At 54.8% G+C, this 15,451-nt stretch overlaps 1 protein-coding gene across 1 annotated transcript in view; it reads right to left on the bottom strand.

The window, feature by feature from the left end:
- Positions 1–268, bottom strand: part of LOC113483994 (apoptosis-enhancing nuclease-like) — a 2,467-nt gene extending 2,199 nt beyond the window's left edge. The window contains exon 1 of the mRNA XM_026856074.1: positions 46–268. Coding sequence (XP_026711875.1) covers positions 46–268 — 223 coding nt within the window. The remainder of the gene's footprint in view (positions 1–45) is intronic.
- Between the last annotated feature and the right edge of the window lie 15,183 nt (positions 269–15,451).

The raw sequence follows: 15,451 nt of genomic DNA, 5'->3' as shown, positions 1-15,451 counted from the left end.
GCTCCACGTGTCCCCTCTGCTCCCCCCGGAAGCAGCCGCGCTCACATGCCCGGACAAGTCCCGCCGTGGCCACGCCCCTTAGCTCCCCATTGGCTGCGCGGGGTGTATTTGCATGCGGAGGGGCGGGGCCCACGGTCGCGGCAGGGCGGGGCGGGGCCGCCGCCACCACCGCCTCGCTATAAGGCGCCTCGGCTATAGCGCGGGAGCTGTCGGGGGGCTCGGAGCAGCGCTGTGGGTACCCGCACCCCAAGGCTGGGTGCACCACCATCGCTTGCACCCCCAAAGCTGAGCGCAGCAGCGCCGCCGCCGGCACTCACACCCCAAAGCTGGGCTCTCAGCCTGCCCCACCTGGTGGGAAGGGACCCCTCTGGGGGGTGGGGGTGCGCCCAGCCCCACACCCCGGAGCTCAGCCCGGCACCAAGACGCTGCAGTCTTGCTGTGCGCTTGCTGGGGTGCAGCGGTGACCCTGTGGGCATCCCTTCTCCTGCCAGGGGCCTTTGGGCTGCTGGCTGGGGCGGCACAGCGATAGGTTGGCATCCTCCAGGCTCTCCCATGGTGCTCCCCAGGGTTGTGGGGGGGGCAGCTCTGGCCGGGGCATGGGTGCAGATGGAGTTTCAGACCAGCGTCTCGTTGCTTCACTCAAAGCTCACGAAAGCAACGGCTGAGGTGGTCAGAAGCAGGGAATGGCCACGGGCAGCCCCAGCCACCAGCTTGTCCCCGTGCCTTTGGCATCGCCGGAGAGGCCGCGCACCCTAGGGCAGACTGTGACTTGTTGTGGTGGGATGAGCCATACAACAACAAAATCACTAGTCTTCCAGAGGGAGCCAGGCACAGCATCCATCCTTGTCCTGCTGGACCCCACGCTGAGCATCCCCTCTCCCCACCACCAAGGGGGATGGCAGGGACACAGGACAAGAGTTTTCATGCTCTGTCATTCCCCCTTTTTGCCACCTGTGAGCTTTTTCTGCCTAGGCAAAAAGAAAAGATTTAGATCACCCTGCAATTTATTTTTCCTTATTCCTTTTATGTTTTTCTTCTGGCTAGTAAACCTCTTCCTTAAATCTGCTGCGCTGTGTTTTGCATTTATTGCTTCAGTCCCTGCTGTTCAGCTAATTAATTCCCCTAATGAGAGTTGTTCAAGTGTCCCACAATAACTTGCTAGAGAGCCCTGGCAGGCCTTGATGGAGAAATTTCTACTTGTTTCTGGAATTTTTGGTGAAACTGTGCAGCACAGCTCTCAGGGAAGGTTCATTTGGGGTTCCTGGGCTACTTTGCCTCATTTTTCTCCACTAAGTAAGCATGTGAGTTGACCATCACAGCACAAGTGGGAGCAGGGTTGAGCCCTGGTGTGAGAGAAACTGGCTCGTGTTACCCATTGTATTTCTCCACCAGATCCAGGCAGACAAGGAGGTGGCATCTCCAGCTGCTCTTCTCCCTCACACTCTGTGGCGGGACAGGAGATTCAAGCACCTCAACTGGTGCTTCTTGGTTGATACCTTCTCCCTGGATGTGTTGCTGTTGCACTCATGGGTCTGATCAGTCTTGGTTTGTCCACAACCAACCTATCCATCTCCCCTTATCTTTGCTCAGTGACACCTTCTTTTCTAGGATTTAGGTTTTGCAAGGAGCACACAACTCCACTTGGCAGTGTGAAATTTTAGCTGTACTGTCATGATTATAGGAAAACCTCAACAGGTGAAATTCTGGTCACATGGGGAGGAAGGGAAAAACTTTTTCTGGTTTCTCAAGGCCACTATAGCCCAGGCTGCAAGGGAACAGTGGTGCAATTTTTGTCCCTTATCCCAGATGCAAGGATGAAGGTGGAGAAGTCAAAATAGCTTTTAGATGGATTCATCTGTGTACCATAGGCCTCCTTTGATCCTTTGGGTCACCAGAATGTGGTTTTCACATCACCTCCAGCTTCAGTTTCTGCAGGGAAAAAACAGCAGTGAAGTGTTTCCCCCTGGGAAAAGTTGCAAAAAAGGTCCAGCAAGAGGGGAAACACAGGCAGTGGTGTTCCTGCTGGGATCTGCGCTGGAGTCTGCACGCAGTTACAAGCACCAAGGGAGAACCCCAGCCATGCCAAGGGTACGGCTTGCACCACCCCCTTGGGAGAAGCCTTGTGCCCAGCAGGGATGCCACTCATCTCCACAAGGTCCTGTGTCCTCACCGGGGACAGAGGGTTTGGCAGCAGATGGTAGAAATCCCATTTCGGATGTGGCAGATGAGCCGAGAGCTGAGATGAAGGCAGAGCGTGCCAGAGCCCGGGAGAGGTTTCTGTGGTGTTTGCACAATTTGAAATAATAACGAAATCTGTAAAACTCTGGGTAGAGCACGACTAGAATAACAGGCTAAATTTGTCGGATGAATAATTTACTAGAAGAGATTGGACCCGCTCCAAGTGAGACGAGCACCAGCCTGATCTCAGGCAGTGCAGCCTGGGTAGCTCTGTCCTCAGCTGGGAGCTGGTCCCGCTCCTGCCACCTGGTCATTGCTCCTGCAATAAAAGCCAGTCTCCAGCCAAGGTGCCTGTCCCTGGGTCACCACTGCCCAGGGCTGCAGGGCTTCCTGCAGAGCTCATAGTCCCCTTTCCCTGCAGTTTATTTTCAAGGTGCTGCTTTGCAGAGCGGAGGTGCTGGCAGTGAGCGTCTGTCACTGGCTCTGAGCTCATTGACTCACCTGTCCTCTGCCTCTTTGCCTTCTCCAGCCAATTCTCTGTCCTCAGCTGTGGTGCCAAGTGGATGGAGGAACAGACATCTTGACATTTGGGATGGGAAGGGAGATGAAGTCTCAGCGCTGGGAGGAGGTGGTGGCTGTGGCCGCGGCAGCCAATTAACATGATCATGTTTATGAATGTGGATCAGTAATTCCAGGTAAACTCCCTGAGAGCACTGCTGCGAGCAAACAAAGCCTCCTGCCCACCCAGGAGCCCACTGGTGGCCAACAGTCCCTACCAGTGCCAGCATGTTCCTGCTGTGACTCTAAACTGCCTCATTTCCCGGTCCCAGCCTGGACACAGCTCATTTTGCTCATATTAGCACAATGCTGGAGCTCACGCCCATCTTTACAGGGTTGGTTGCACCCATTCCCACCCTGGATCTCTCTGCCTCCTCTCTGCTGTGGGGGGAATGAGGACCTCAGGGATAAGGTAACTTGGAGAAGGCAGCAAGGACCCAGCTTTGCCTCCACAGGTGATGAGGGACCACTTCACCTTCCTGGGCTTTGCTGGCTGCATGGCACCTCCCCATCGCCCACCCATGGGTTGGGGCACCCTTCAAGCTGCTCCCATCATTCCAAATAGTCTTGCAGCAGGGCTGGTTTGTGCCCATCGGCATCTATAAGATCAAACAGAAGCTGAGAAGCTACAAAAGTAGGTCAGGGCTGTGGCCAGTCCCTTGCTGGACCTGGTTTCCTTTAGACAAAGGAAGTCTCACCATGAAGGGAGCACCTGGAAACACCACTGCCATCCTTCGGTGCAAGGAACTGGCTGCAGCTGCTGGTCTCAGGTGTCCAGCGTAAGGTTATCAGGACAGGCACTGTGTCACTCCCTGGCTTTTGCCATGATGGGTCTCAGAGCACTGCAGCCCTCTTGCTCCACAGCAGAGGTCCAGCACAGGGATCCCCCTGCGACCTCTCCTTTGCCATTCCTCAGTCCCCTCTGAAGAGAGGAAAGCAGTTCATCCTCCAGCATTTGGCCACTCCTTGGCTTCTCTGCTCAGTGGATCTGGGCTGGGACTGGGCACGTGTTTCAGACTTGAGCTCAACTGCCTTAAACCTGAAGGGCAGGAAGGCAAGAAGTGTGTGGATGTTAACATCGGCCACAGAAGCCAAGGGTTTCTGGAGTCGTCTCAATCAATGAGTGCTTTCCTCATTCCTGCTTTACACCCTTGATACCTCAGCTGTAGCTGGTCTTTTGAGTTCCTCAGCCTGACCACACTGGTGCAAAACTTCCAGGAGACTGTACCCCCCCTGGTTAAGGATGGGGACGGACTGGGTACGACTGCACCTGATGAAAAGTCCTGCTTGGAAAGCAGAAAACCTTTTTCTTTCACTTGGAGTACCAACAGTCTCCCTTTTCCTCTCACACCTCCTCCACTGCTCTGTGGGAATTGCCTGTATCCCTCCAACACGGACAGACCTCCTCCTCAGCCATGTCCTGGCAGGTCCTGGTGCTCTGGGGATGCTCCCAAAGCAGGAGGGAGGGCAGATGATGCTGCCATACGGCTCCCCCCTCACTCCCCATTTTCTGGCTCGCCCCCAGGAGAGCAGTAAGCAATTATGGGCCACGCAGAAGCTTCATTATCGCCCTGTCGTGGCCTCGTTTGACGAGACATTTTATTGCCAAACTTATTAAAAGTGAAACGTGCGGTTTCTGCGCAGCAATTTCCTGTCTGCAGTGATAAGCTGGGCTCTGCCCGCTGTGTAATAAACAGTTATTTTTATGTATGGTTCTGGCTGGGACGACAAGGAGGAGAGAGGGCCTGGCTTGTGTTAATTGCGATGGTTAATGAGATCTATTTTGGGAGTGATGTGTGAGGAGGTGTGTGCCCTCTCCCTGCCACCACTCTGCCTCTGGTGGCTTTGTGCTCTGGGTGCTGGCAGCGGGGACTGTGCAGGATCTCCTCCCTGGGATGCATGGGGGCAGCATGCTGGGAGGGGGATTAGTCTGAGACCCCCTCACCTTCTCATCTCAGCCCTTTGTCACAGCTGGGAGCAAACAAGGGACCTGCTGTGCACCCCCACAGTGTGAGGCTCCATCCCATGCAAGGGCTACCCCTGAGCCCCACTGATCCCAACCGTGTGTGATGCTGGAGCCCCAAAACCCAGGGGCTTTGCTCCCCAGATCCTCCTGTCTACCCGAGAACCACTCTGTTTGTAGTGGCATTTCCAAGTGATGCTGGTGGCCAAAGCCCAGGGCATCCACCACGTCACCTCCCAAATGTCCCTCCTTGGGCACCTGCAGCAGGTGGGTGCTGGAGAGGAGATGGCAGGAGCAATAAATTCAAAAGGCACACAAATGTCACAGTAAACCTGCTGTTGCTGCTGGGCTGGGACCAGCAAAAAGCTGATAAATATAATTTCATTTTGTCAGAAACAAAATGTCCTCATTAGGTGTGCGGTCTGTATTTTGGTTTAATTATATCTTTTTAATACGTTTTGAAAGGAAACAGCTTTTTTAAATGCAACATGTCAAAACTGTGTTTACAAAAATCCTGACTGCTTTTCTTTTTTCCATACCTGGCCAAAGCTATTAGTTTAACTCAACCTGAAACTGCATAACTTTTCCCCATAAACAATTTGTCAGAAAAATTCCTCTTGCTCTGGGAGACCTGTTAGTTATTTGTCAGCAGTCAAAACCCTGTTGGGTATTTCCCATCTGACTTTTTTCTTAACAGCGGCTTTACTGGTCTGTGAATAAACGGTGGAAGAAGAGATACTTGCTATTCATTGCAGTCATCCCAAATGCCACTCATCTCATCAAGCCATGGCTCCGCAAAGCAGAAGCCCCTCTCCTTCCTCTGATGCATCATTTTTTGGCAACCATGGGGGTATTTTACCCCAATTTGCTCCCTGCATCCTCCCGATCCTGCAGCATGCACTGCTATCTCCAGGCTTGGAGCCACATCAGGTCCCCCTATCCCTGCTCCCCCACCACCCCCCCATCCCTATCCCTGCTACCTGGCTCTGTCTCTCGCTGGGTAAACTCCCTCCATCACCAGCCTGGGCCCTCATTAATTTGTATTGCAGAGTGTGTCGCGGGCTGACGTGTAATTAGAGCTCCTGAAGCCTGTCTCATGCTGTAATTGCCATGACAGGGGCCACAGCATATCCGCTTGTTAATTAGTAAACCACAATATCCCGGGGGCTCGTTGAGAGCTGCCTTAATTGTATTTCAGCTGGAACAGAGGGATAATTACCCTTCGCTAGTGCTGCCACTTTTTAATTCTTTTTTTTTTTTTTTAGAAAGAAAGAAAGAAAGAAAGAAAGAAAGAAAGAAAGAAAGAAAGAAAGAAAGAAAGAAAGAAAGAAAGAAAGAAAGAAAGAAAGAAAGAAAGAAAGAAAGAAAGAGAAAAACCCAAACTGAGATCCTCTTCCTCTTGGTGGCTGCTGCCCCTCTCCTTGGCCACCCAGGGACCTGGTTTTGTCCCCAGGTTGAAGGGCTGTGGAGCTCAGCAGCATAGGGACAAGATGCCAAGAGCTCTGCATGGAGCCACGCTCTTGGCCTGCCCTTCAAACTGGTGGTGGCTGAGTTGCCCCTTCTCCGAGAGTGCTCCTGTATCCCTGCACATGGGACTCTGCCTGGAACCCTGTTTGCGGTGCAGGTTGCCTTGCTGGGAGTCCTGTTTGCTGGGAATCCCATCCTGGCTGGCAGGCAGCCCCTGGGCACCACCCCCAGGCACTGCCTGGGGTGCCGGTACAGCTGGCTTGGAGGATCAGCCTGTGTCCAGGGAGGAGCAAGACAAGGTCGCCAGGGTTCCCACCGGACAGAGGGGCTTTAGACCCCTCAAAATGCAAGTGTGAGCTGCCGTGGGCTGCAGGAAATTTAGCAGGGCTTGGTGTAACCGTACGTTGCTGCCATGTGCACTCTTGTATTTCACATCCCCAGCACGCTTGGAGCACCAGTATTGAGTGGAACCTCAGCGTGCTAGGTGCTGGAGGTTCCTGCTCCCTCAAAGCCCACGGCAGCATGGCCCCAGCCCACTTGGCTTTGATGGACCACAGAGGTCCATCTTCCTTCTCGATTCCATTCTTGGAAAACCTCACCTCACCAGGCAACCCGGAGTCTTCTGAGACCTAGTTATAAGCGTTTCCCTCCAATGGGAAGGATGTCCCTGCAAGGTATCAAGGTAGGAGTGTGTCTGTGTCTCTTGTAATGGTCGTGGGAGCACTGTAGAGCTTTGGTGTGAAATGAAGGCGCTGAGGCTCAGCATTACCCTTCTGTGGGCATCGCAGGTTCCAGAGCCTCTCTGCTCAGTGCTGCGGGGGAGCTACTGGGTGGTCCAGGATCTTGGTGAAAGGTTAACCTGGGAAGAGATGCTAATGCACGACATCTGTCCCTTTTCCTATGCTTCTCCCCAAACTAACACAAAGAGCTCAGCTGCCATCAGCCCTGCTGATTCCTGCTGTTCAAAAAATCGTATAATGGACAACTGGCCTTTGGGATCCAGTTTGTGAATTGGTTTAAATAACAGGTCTGGCTCCCTCCTGAGAAGCTATATGGAGGTCAGCCTTGAAGAAAAGATCAGTGCAGCAGCTCCAAGCATTAGCGAAAAGAAATAACTGAAGCAAAGAGCCTTGAACATAATTACAGCCTAAGAGCTGCGGTGGGAACTCAGCGACCTGAAGCCATCTCCTGGACTTTAGTGCAATCAACAGATTGACACTGCTGGGTCCTGAAGGCTGGTTTTTGGAAGCCATGCACCAGGGTTGAATGCCAGAGCAGGCGGGGAAGCAGCACAGGTGCCTGTTCCAAAGGTTGGAGCTAGAAAAGTGTCTCAAATGCCATGGAAGAACCAGATGGAGGCAACCACTGGAACGCTCTGTGCGTAATTGAGGGCACCTTCAAGGGTGAGCACGAGGTGGCTGCCCGCCTCCAGGATGCTCTCACTGCTGCCATGCAAGTCACTGTCATTAGAGCTGGGGATGGAGTTTATAGCTGAGTAACCACAACAACTTTGTACAAATTAAACAACATACTGCAGGTTAATTAGATTTCTTACTGCTGCCACCATTAACTTAGCCCTGTCCTCAGCTGTCAGAAGTGGATGGAGCCCCCTTGAAATTCACAGGCATTATCACAGGGAGATGTGGATGGCTAAATCTCTCCCGAAGCAACCATACCAGTGTGGGCACGGGTGGGAGATGCCACCTTCTCTGTTTGGTAACCCCTTGGTGCAGCAGATTGGACCAAGTGGAGATGTAGTCATCCACCACTGCAGGGGCTGGTCTGGATTTCCCCAGGTGGCATTTCAAACCCATCTTCTCCTAAAATGATCTTTAAGAAAAATAGGTATTTTCACAGCAGAGTCTCCCTCTTATTATTCCATGGGGCGCCGTGTGAATGCAAATAAACAAAAGAGCCCCCTTTGACAGCATCTGAGAATGTGGCTTCATATTTTTAAACCAATTTCCTTCGACCGTGTCAGGGTCTGTTTTATGTTTGCTAGACAATTATGTGGCTAATGAGGACAGCCACGGTTACATCAGGCGGGATTAGAAGAATAAGACTACAAATGTTGGAGTGCTTAAGGCAACCACTAACTAATGGGTGGAGGGCATGCCCCAGGGGCAGGTGGTTCCTTGCAGGGCTCTGGTGCTGTTCTGAAGGAGCTGGAGCAAGCAAGAAGGAGCAAGCAAGCAGGACAGGCTGGTCAGAAGGTGAGGGAGATTTCTGGTCCCTGCATAGTGGCCATGACCATGGGAAACAGGGAAGTTTGATGTTAATTAGGAATCTTTAGGGAAAGCAGCACTCAGCAGCACTCCATGTGTCCCTCAGGTTGTCTCATGGAGGCAGACACAGACACGAGCCCTCTGATGGAGCAGGAGGCACCAGCCCCAAGCGCTCTGCAGGGCTCAGCAAAATGGGCTCAAAAAGTAATGGGGCAACTGAGATCACTGAGAAATGGGTGTTTTAGCTGAAGCGTTTCTGTCCTAACTCTCTTATGGTTGGCACAGGACTTTGTGCCATGTTTTTTCAAGGCTATGACTGTCACCCACCCCTCTGAAGAGGGCAAGTAAGGAAAGCAGGGAGGATGCCTGGTGTTGTGGTGAGACCCTGCTTCCCAGGTCACCTGGGGAGACGTAAGCAGCCAGCTGTGGCCTTTGAATGCTTCCTCCCAGGCGCCTCCCCATCAGCTCTCCAGCTGCCTGCTCCACCATGTGCCAGCTCTCCCATCAATCAGCCATCCAGACTCTCCCTCACACGATGGGCAGCTGTGCCAGTGCTCCCCGCAGGTGCCCTAAGTCATGTTCAGTGAATTTCTACAACCGCAGCATCCTGTGCAGCTCTACTGGGAGAGCAGCCCACACGGCTGTACTGCTGCGCAATGGCGCTTTGCTTATTCCCCTTCTTCCTCCTGAACTCTTATCCCACATCTCTATCTTCTACAAAAAACTCTCAGCTAAAGTAAAATAAGACGGGTTCACCCACAGATGGACAGACGCACAGCCACGACCACAGCAGAGGTGCTACCCTGTGTCTGTCTTAAGACCTGAGCAGGAGGCTGTCCAGGCCCAAAAACCTCAAGATTGAGATGTCAACCACCCTTAAACCACATTTCTGTGCCAGCCTTCCAATGCACCCTCGGGTCAGATGCTGTCATGGCAGGGTGCAGAGCCAAGCATCTCATACTCAGCTCCCTCTTCTTCCCCTGCCAGTGCCATCAGGGGGGAACTCCTGCCTTTCCTTCTCAACATGTGGGCTTGGGATGATTAGGTATAGCTACCTCCAAGGCTGGAGAAAGCCCCTGTCCTGTCTCAGCCTTCCTGTTGGAGAGCAAAGGTGGATGGTGAAGACCCTGAAGAAAGGTTTGGGGAGCAACTGGCTCCTTGCTCTTCCCCCCACCCTTTCTGTTGCTGTTTTGCTGCCGTTTGCAAATTCTCCATCATTTATTCCCAGTGCTTAGAGTCCAGTGGTCCACTGAGTCATGCCAAGGTTCAGAGGCCAATAAGAAGTACGCACAGCTCATGGAGACACCCTAAACCCTCTTGCTGACTCTGCTCCATGTCCAGTCCCAGGGTCCCAGCTCAGGCTGTTACCAACAGCCCCAAACCTCGGCACCCCAAGAACCATGCTTGTCCCTTCCCTGTCCCTGCCGTGGCCACCCCACCTGTGCCTGCCACCTGCCTTCCTGGAAGAAGATGGCACATGTGCTGAAGAGCCTCCCTTGAGCACAGCCACTGAATTGCACTCCGAATGACTAATTTGCACCCTAATTGGCGTGGAAACAGATGCCAGAAAGCGCTGGAATACTGAAAAGTGAAGCTCTCCATCTTGGCTTTCTTCAGGGAAATGGTCTTAATTAAGAGTCTGTCTTGCAAAGAGAGATAATTTCCAGCTACGTGTTGAAACAGGAGCCAGGGTAGAGGTTGCGACTGAGACTAGCATCTTCTCCTCGCTGGGTCCACTTGGCCATTGCAAAGCACATCTGGGGTGCAGGTTCCTCAGACCTCTGCGTCTCCAGGGCTTAACCATCCCTGCCTAGACCTGCAGGACATTCCCATGACACTTGTGCTTCCATTAGCATTCCTCAGCCCTAAAAGCACCTTTGCATTTTTGTCCACGCTTTGGGCCCCACCAGCAGCAGTTCCCATCAGAAGTGGTCACATTAGTGCAGGAGGACATTTTACCAGCCCAAACCATACCAGCTCCAATGGTGTTGGCTCCGTGCCTATAATCTCCACCAGTATTTGCATTTTGGTTGTTCCAACTTCATGTCACTCATTGATTAACCTTGGGCTCTCTGTTGGGGCTTTCTCCTGGTGTATTTGTTCTGGACAAGCAGTCACATCCCCGCTCCCTGTGGTGGATGGTCCTGGCCATCCCATACATCTGGCACCCCTTCCTGCTCTGGCCAAAGGGAGCATGCCAGGAGGGGTTGCATATGGCAAACAAACTGGAGTGGCCTCGTGTTGCTTTGCTGGGCGTGCTGAAGCCCACAGCATCACGCCAGCACTATGGGAGACACCCAGCAAACCCTGGCACTGGTGGGAAGGGGACTCTGGGGATACAGGCTGCCATGGAGAGCTGCTGGACCTGGCACTGCTGCCTTCAGAGCACGGCTGGCATTGAGACGCCCCAGCCCCTTCCCCTTCCCCATGGCCTCGTCGTGCACAGCTGTTCCCTTAGAAATAGCTGTTGCCATGGTTTTTCCAAAGAAAACACATCTCTCCCCCCCTTCCCCACCACCACCACTCCCCACCGCCTTAACCTTGTGACAGCAGTGATGACGCGGCTCCCTGAGAAAGGCCACTTCATGTAACTATGGTAACAATTAGCTTTCTCTTGATTTTACCTCGGGGGTGATGCTAGGGAGAGGGACCCAGAGCTGCTCTCCCAGAGTGGGTGCTTCCCCCAACCCTGTGCCCAGAGCTGTGGCTGGCATACACCAGCTCACTGCTGCAGCATCCTGGGCAGATGCCTCACTCAGACCTAGGGATGTCTACAATCCCCCTTTATCTCAGGTGGTGGGGACAGAGGGATGTGCTCTGGGACCCTCCATAAGCCCTAAGCATCTCAGCAAGGCTCTGCTGGCCTCCAGCAGCGGATGGTGTGGGCACCTGTTGGGAAGCATCTGCCAAGACACAGGGAAGGATGGGAGCATCTGCATCCCCCAGGCTCACCCCAGAGGTGTGGGGAAAGGAAGGAGGGAAGCAGTCGGGTGTGTCAGAGAAGGGTTGGGAGCCAGCTGGGGTTTTAGTGCTGGGGCTGGGACCATGGCAGGGGGCATCCGTAGCCTGGATGAGCAGTCTGCAATGGTGTTTCTGCTCCCAGCAGCGGGTGGGTAAACATGGTGTGAAGCCACTCCTTGGGTACATCAGAGTCACAGCTGCTGAATGCAGCAACTAAAATAAGCGTTTGCCTGCTTTTTATTCCTCCGAGCCCAGCAGAGCCCACTCAGCGCCAGGAGCGGAGCTGGAGTCTATTCTTAGCCCTGCAGGGAAGGGAACGGGAGTCCCTGCGCTGCTGCCGTGCAGGGCTGGGGGCTGCTGGGCCCCATCCCCTCACAGTCCCCACAATCCTGGCCCGACCTCAGGGAGTCATCAAGGCCGGAGGGACTGCACCCTGATAGGGACAAAGTCCTACTTTTTGGCCAAGGAGGAGTTGGGGAGACAGCACGAGGGAGGGATACCCCAGCACCTCTTTCAGTATCACTGCAGGATTTGACATCCCTGGGGAGTGGCTGCAATGCAGGTGGCTTTGGAAGGGGTCCCTGCTCTCACAAAGCTGCTTTTCTGCCTGGGCATGAGGGGGAGAGGAGGACCTCGAGTCACAGCTCCCGCTGCCTCTGGGGACAGGATGTTTAAGAGGAGTTAAGGGGTCTGAACTGAGAGTCACCCCTCACTCCGTGTTGTGCTGGGATTGGCCCTGCTTTGCCCAGCCCCAGCCAGGAGATGCTGCAGCTGCCTGCCCCAATGCTTCCCAGCAGTTTCGATGTGTGCTGCAGACCACAGTGGCCGAGGAACCATGACCACCAGCATCACGTCATCCTCACATTGCACTGGGGGTCCTGCTCTGAAATGTGGAGAGATTCAGGGTGACCTCCAACCTGGTCTGGGGGAGCATCAGGCACAGTGCAGGGAGCAAAACACCCGTGGTCGGGCACACCACAGCCAGCCCAGCGTTTGGCCCTACTCTCCATCCCAGCCCCGCGAGGATGAGGGCAGGATGAGGGGCAGGCAGGGATGCAGCAATGCACGGGGGGCCGGGGGGCTGCAGGGAAGAAGCCCCAGCTCCATAGCAACAGGTACTTGCCACGTAATGGAGTCCTTTCCGCTCGGCCTCCGCAGCCGCCAGCCTTATTCGCATGGCCATAAATAATTCAATTTTCTCATTCACACACATGAATGCTGTGGCCGGGGCTCCGGTTCGCTCAGCCTCCATCTGTCCGGGGGGAAGGGGGAGGCAGAGCCTGATAATAGACTCCAGCATTTGTTTAACATGGATGAGTGTGGCCAGATGGCCTGGGGACAGGAGGTGGGGATGGGGAGGTGGGAGGTGAGGGATGCTCCAGGGTGCTCCTGGCACCCTGTGACTCTCCTGGATGAGGAGGGAAGTAAGGCAGGGGACTGGCACGGGGATGAGCTCTGGCACCTCCAAATGAGGCTTGGAGACATGGACTTCTGGGCTGGGAGTGGGTTAGGTGAGCTCAGGCAGCCCTTCCTCACAACGTGCCATTGGTACTTTCCTGACAGAAAAGAAGGAATGGGAGAAGGGCTGCACTGTGCTGTGCTGAGAATCGTCCTGATCCCTGGTGAGACCCTATCTCAGTGTGAGCTGGGAGCAGGGCAGTAAATCCAGAACCAAGACAATTTGGCTGGTGATGGCGAAGGGGAAGGGGAGAGGGGTTGCTGCTGATCACCATCCCATCCCGCACTGCCAGGCAAGGGCCAGCAGCCCCCAAAACGACCACAGACAATAACACCCCGGTGATGGAGACAGAGTGCAGCTCGCTAGTGCAATTAGCAGGCTCCGGGCCAACCCCTGGCAGGGGCACAGCAGGCCTGGCAGGAGAAAACAAGGGAATTAGCAGGGTTAAGAGGCTGCGCTTGAAAAGCTTGCGTGTTGCTGCTGAGGAGCTGGTGGTGCCTGCTGTGTGCACACGCCGAGCCAGGCTGGGAGGCAAGGGATGCTGGCTACTGCCCGGTGGCAACGGTTCCTCGCCTTACCTCCCAGGGCTTGCGCACAGTGCAGCCCAAAGCATGTCAAGGGTGGCATGGAAGATGGCATCTTCATCCCCTTGTGGTGTTTGACCAGAGGGAGCCATCACTCTGGCACACAGGGACACCCTGAACCTTGGGTGGGCTTGGACCCCAACGAGAAAATACAGATCAGGGAGGAGCCCTGAAGGTGGAATTGGTCACTTCACCTTAACTCTGCCTCTCATGGACAAAGGGGTAGGCTTCTCACCACTGGACCAAATTTACCACCTGGAGAAATCCCCGTTGGAGAACCCATCCCTGCATAAGACAGTGGCAAGCAGGCGCTTAGCCTTGAGCTCAGGCACTGTCTTGAACTGAAGCCTTACAAAGCCGGCAAAGGGAATTCGGATGCTGCCAGAAGGAGGGTCAAGAGAGGAGTCTGCACTCCGGCGGCGTTATCCGTCACCAGCATTGGAAGAGTTTCCCCCGTGGGAATGGGGGGAGGTGGAAGCGCCTGCCGGGGGGAGCTGGGAGAGTAACCAGCTCACGCGCTGGCGTTCCTAAGCGCCGCGACGTATTTGGGTACGACACGTGTGTATGTATGTATATTTGGGTGCCCTTACACACAGGCATGAATTCTCTTCTGGTTACATGCTCTCACAGGATTTTGAAGCAGTAAAAGAAGATCAGCCAGATAATGCATCCCTGGACCATCGGGCACAGCCAGCCACTACTCCACAACTCCTCCCGTGCGTTGCATATCCCCTGCCTGCTCCGTGTGTCCGTCCTCGCTGACCAGAGCCAGACCCCACACCCGGGGTCTCCTCAGCTCGACTGCAACCTTTTAGCACCACTGGAACAACAGGCAGCCCTTGCTCGTGCCCATCTAGTATTAACTTAACCCCTGCTTTCTGTGGCTGCCGCTCAAGCAGCCCCTGCCCCACACACAGTGCAGGGAGGGGACGAACCTGACTGCCTGCCTGGGAGATGAGTCCTCCCAGCAGGTCTCTGCCATGTACACTACACCCCACTATAAGCACCCCTCGGGAACAGCAGAGCAGCAGCCTCAACCTCCCCAAAGCCCCCCAAAGCAAGGTGGGTCCAGGAAGGGCTGCCCCATGCCACACTGGGGTGCTGAGCACAGCCAGAGCTCCCCAATTTACCAGCTGCACCCACAGCAGCGCGGGGGTCAAAGGTGGCAGAGCATCTTGGGGGAATGTGGGTGTTCCCCCCCCAAATCTTCCAGGCTGTGTACCAGGAGGTGCAGGCTGTGCCCCTGCGCTTCAACTCCTGCCAGGTGAGCAAACGCCAAGGCCACCTAGGCAGAGATTTCCACCTGTCCAATTCTCATTTTGCCTCTTCCACCCAAAAAACAGGCCCAGCTCAAGCCTTCTGCATCTTTTGAAGGATGGCTGACAGAAACATGCTGCTGCTTATTCCTTCAGCTCCCTGCACTGCAGGACCGGGACGCGGGGAGCCTGGCTCCGGCAGACTCCTCTCTCCCAGGGTGTCAGGGGCAGCTGCAGCCTTGGTTTGCCCATATCCCCAAGAATGGACCCCAGAGTCACTGGAGCATGATCTCCTTCCCCACCTGCCCCATGTCCCATGCCATCTGCCCCTGGGAAGGATGCAGGGAGAGCCCAAGCTACTAGCCATGGGGTTTACCCCAGTTGCCTTGCTCCCATCACAGCTACCCCTGCAGGACTAGTGGCTCTGTAGCTGCTGGGAGTCCATGCAGGCTCCAGTGGATCTGGATCTGCAGGCAGCTGCGGGCTCGAGAAGACCTTGGTGGGAGCCACCGAGGAGTTTGGTGACTTGCATGGTCACCGCTGGTGTATGTCCTGTGGGAAGGGGCACAGCCTCTCTCTTGCTGGGAATGCACACGCCAATCCCTACACACACATCTCCACCTTGCTCTTCTCCGAGCCTCTCCCAGGTCCCAGACCTTTTTCTACCCCACTCCCTGCCTGCACATCTGAGTGACACCAAACAGACGCACTTACCTGCCGCTTGCCCCATCGGGACTGGAAGGACAGTGGGACAAAGCCCTGCAGAACGGGCAGAGATGGCCCTTCCCCCCCCCCCCCCC

Source organism: Athene cunicularia (genome assembly GCF_003259725.1).
Source record: "Athene cunicularia isolate RWA chromosome 10 unlocalized genomic scaffold, athCun1 chr10_part1, whole genome shotgun sequence".
In the NCBI taxonomy this organism is placed as follows: domain Eukaryota; kingdom Metazoa; phylum Chordata; class Aves; order Strigiformes; family Strigidae; genus Athene; species Athene cunicularia.
The sequence above is the reverse complement of the archived record's forward strand: the minus strand, read 5'-3'. Positions and strand labels throughout refer to the sequence as shown.